At 31.5% G+C, this 3,669-nt stretch overlaps 1 protein-coding gene and 1 pseudogene across 1 annotated transcript in view; both read right to left on the reverse strand.

Moving 5' to 3' along the window:
* Nucleotides 1-767: 767 nt before the first annotated feature.
* Nucleotides 768-2,154, reverse strand: LOC140919724 (uncharacterized; annotated as a pseudogene).
* Nucleotides 2,155-2,608: 454 nt separating this feature from the next.
* Nucleotides 2,609-3,669, reverse strand: part of LOC113786559 (uncharacterized) — an 8,564-nt gene continuing 7,503 nt past the window's right edge. Inside the window, exons 3-5 of the mRNA XM_073366341.1 lie at nt 3,409-3,563; nt 2,728-3,285; nt 2,609-2,617 (exon numbers count right to left, since the gene is read on the reverse strand). Of these exons, the coding sequence (XP_073222442.1) occupies nt 2,609-2,617; nt 2,728-3,285; nt 3,409-3,563 (722 nt within the window). The remainder of the gene's footprint in view (nt 2,618-2,727; nt 3,286-3,408; nt 3,564-3,669) is intronic.

Below are 3,669 nucleotides of genomic sequence, written 5' to 3' on the forward strand. Positions count from 1 at the left end.
AAATAAATAAATAAGTAAATACATTAATAAGTAAATGAATAAATAAAATAAATAAATAAATAAATACGTAACTGAATAGATAAATAAATAATAAAATAAATAATAAATAATTAAATAGGTAAGTGAATAAATAAGTAATAAAATAAATAATAAATAATAAATAAATAATAAAATAATTTATAAATACGCAAATAAATAAGTAAATAAATAAATAAAATAAAATAATAAATAAATAAATAAATGAATGAATAAATAAGTAAATAATAAAATAAATAATGAATAAATAAATACTAATTAAATAATAAAATAAATAAATAAATACATAAATGAATAATCTAAATAAATAAATAAATAATCTACATAAATAAATAAATTACCTAAATAAATAAATAATCTAAATAAATAAATAAATTATCTAAATAAGTAAGTAATCTAAATAAATAAATTATCTAAATAAATAAATAAATTATCTAAATAAATTATCTAAATATCAATAAATAATTAATCTAAATAAATAAATAAATAATTAAATTAATAAATAAATAAATTATCTACTATTTGTACTGAAACCCAAAAATATATTATAGCGGAGAGCCTAAAAAATTGAGTAACGTTTTCAATTTAAAGGACTAAGTTGTCATTATATAAATCTAAGAAACCAGATTGTCTTAATATTACAATTTCAATAAACCAAAATACTGTTAGACAATTGTTCAAACAGCTTATGTGCATTCAGATTTGTCTAATGTGACAATGACGACAAATGATTAAATCAAACGCTCTGGTCAACAATTTAACAATAACTAAAAGAAAGCAACATTACAAGTAAGGCACAAATTGTACAGGCGTGCTATTAAGGGTACATGTAATTGAGGACATTATTTTGGAAAGTGGGATATCTAGTGGTTTCCCAAATAACAAAAGCTACACTTGTGATATCAATTTCAGTTGTATGGCATATTCTACTCTACCGTCAAATTCCATGTTATTATCAAAATATAATTGGTGGAATTAAAAAAATTATACCTGATTGTGATTGGAATTGGAATTGAAATTGAAATTGGAATTGGAATTGGATTGGAATTTGATTGGAATTGGAAATTGGGTCCAAATGGGAATTTGATGAAATTGTGATTGAATTTGGAAGCTGAAGTTGAAATGCGGCTTGGAATTGCAAGTCCTAATTTTTTTTTGCTGAAGTTGGAATGCGGCTGCGTTGTTTTGGAAGGCTGTATACATATATATACTACATGACAACCTAAGTTGTTGTTGTTGTTGTTGTTGTTGTTGTTGTTGTTGTTGTTGTTGTTGTTATTATTATTATTATTATTATTATTATTAACAATAATAACTCACTCTATTAGTGCTAAAGTAATAAATTAATGTAGCAACACAATTTTACTCCTTGTTTTTTATTTTATTTTATATATATATATTTATTTTATTTGATGTATTTTTTTGTAAGTTAAATATCGTTAATATTAATAATTTAAATCAATTACTAAGACAAACACACAAACACCCTAAAGAAATTATAACACATCTTAACACTCATAAAAAAAAAAAAAGTATCGTATCGTATCGTTATACTATTTAAAATAAGATAATGAGAAATTGGGGTGTTACATTTCTCCCCCTGTTGAAGAAAATTTCGTCCTAGAAATTTACCTGACAAGAACAGTTCTAGATAAGAATCGCGCATCTGGCTTTCGACCTCCCACGTAGCACTTTCGCCAGTAGCACCTCCCCAGACAACCTTAACCAATGAAATCGTCTTACCCCTTAATCCTTTGGTCTTTTGGTCCTCTTCCGTAGCGGTAAGGTCTCAAAATTTAGATTCTCTTTTATTTGGACCTTGTCTGACTCAATCACGTGTGAGGGATCGAAAATGTACTTACGAAGTTGAGACACATGAAATACACTATGGAGATTAGAAAGAGACGGAGGCAACACAATCTGATATGCTACGTTACCGACATGTTTGAGAATTTGGTAAGGTCCTATAAACCGAGGTGTAAGCTTTCGCATTTTTAATGCCCGACCAACCCCAGTTGTTGGAGTAACTCTCAGAAATACATGATCACCTTCTTGAAATTCGAGGTTTTTCCTTCTTTTATCATGGTAACTCTTTTGCCTACTCTGAGATGCTCTCATCTTTTCTTGAATCATTTTTACTTTGTCAGTAGTCTGTTGAACAATCTCGGGTCCTAAGACAAGGTTATCACCCGTCTCAAACCAACACAGAGGGGTCCTAGACCTTCTCCCATACAACGCCTCAAAAGGGGTCATTCCAATGCTAGAGTGGAAACTATTGTTATAGGTAAATTCTATAAGTGGCAAAAAGCTATCCCAACTTCCATTTTGTTCCAACACACAAGCTCTCAACAAGTCTTCTAGGGATTGATTGGTTCGCTCAGTTTGACCATCTGTTTGTGGGTGGTAGGCTGAACTCATCCTCAGATTCGTACCTAAAGCGCTTTGTAAACCTTGCCAAAACTTAGAGGTAAACCTAGGGTCTCTGTCCGAGACTATACTTGATGGGATTCCATGCAACTTCACAATTTCCTTTATATATATTTCAGCTAACACATTTTCCTTTATATATTTTTCAGCTACCCTTTCCATAGAATAAGTTATGTTTATCGGAATAAAGTGAGCAGACTTAGTTAATCTATCCACAATGACCCAAATGCTATCGTACCTTTTTGGAGTTCGAGGTAAGCCTACCACAAAGTCCATAGAGATGCTATCCCACTTCCATTCGGGAATGCTCAAAGGTTGCATCAAACCTGAAGGTTTTTGATGTTCTACCTTAGATTTTTGGCAAGTCAAACAAGCATACACAAATTCAGCAACATCTCTTTTCATTTTAGGCCACCAAAATATCTTCTTGAGGTCCTTATACATCTTTGTGGCTCCAGGGTGAATACTTAGACAACTCCTATGTCCTTCCTCTAAGATCATCTTTCTTAACTCCTCTACATCGGGAACACAAATCCTCTCCTTAAATCTCAAAATTCCATCCACACCTATTTTAAAGTCAGGTTCTCTCCCTTGGTCAATCGACTGTAACTTATCTAAAAGATACAAATCCAACTTCTGACTCTTTTCAATCTCTTCCAATAGTCCACTAGTTACCTTCAACATTCCCAATTTAATACTTTCTGGTGTCACTTCACAAACTAAACTAAGGTCTCTAAATTGTCCCAACAACTCACTATGCTTAACCATTAAAGCGGACACACTCAAAGTCTTCCTACTCAAGGCATCAACCACTACATTGGCCTTTCCAGGGTGATATTTAAGCTCAAAATCAAAATCTTTAAGAAATTCCATCCACCTACGTTGTCTCATGTTCAACTCCTTCTGATCAAAAAGATACTTAAGACTCTTGTGGTCACTAAAAACCTCAAATCTAGATCCATATAAATAATGTCTCCACATCTTAAGTACAAAGACAACTGCTGCTAGTTCTAGGTCATGGGTAGGGTAGTTTCTCTCATGAATCTTCAGTTGCCTAGAAGCATATGCTACTACCTTTCCATCCTGCATAAGTACTCCACCTAATCCGGAACCACACGCATCACAATATACTACAAAAGGTTCACTCAGGTCAGGTAATACTAAGATTGGTGCAAAGGTCAATCATTTCTTAAGCTCTTGGAAACT

This window comes from Cicer arietinum, chromosome 3 (assembly GCF_000331145.2).
Source record: "Cicer arietinum cultivar CDC Frontier isolate Library 1 chromosome 3, Cicar.CDCFrontier_v2.0, whole genome shotgun sequence".
NCBI lineage: Eukaryota > Viridiplantae > Streptophyta > Magnoliopsida > Fabales > Fabaceae > Cicer > Cicer arietinum.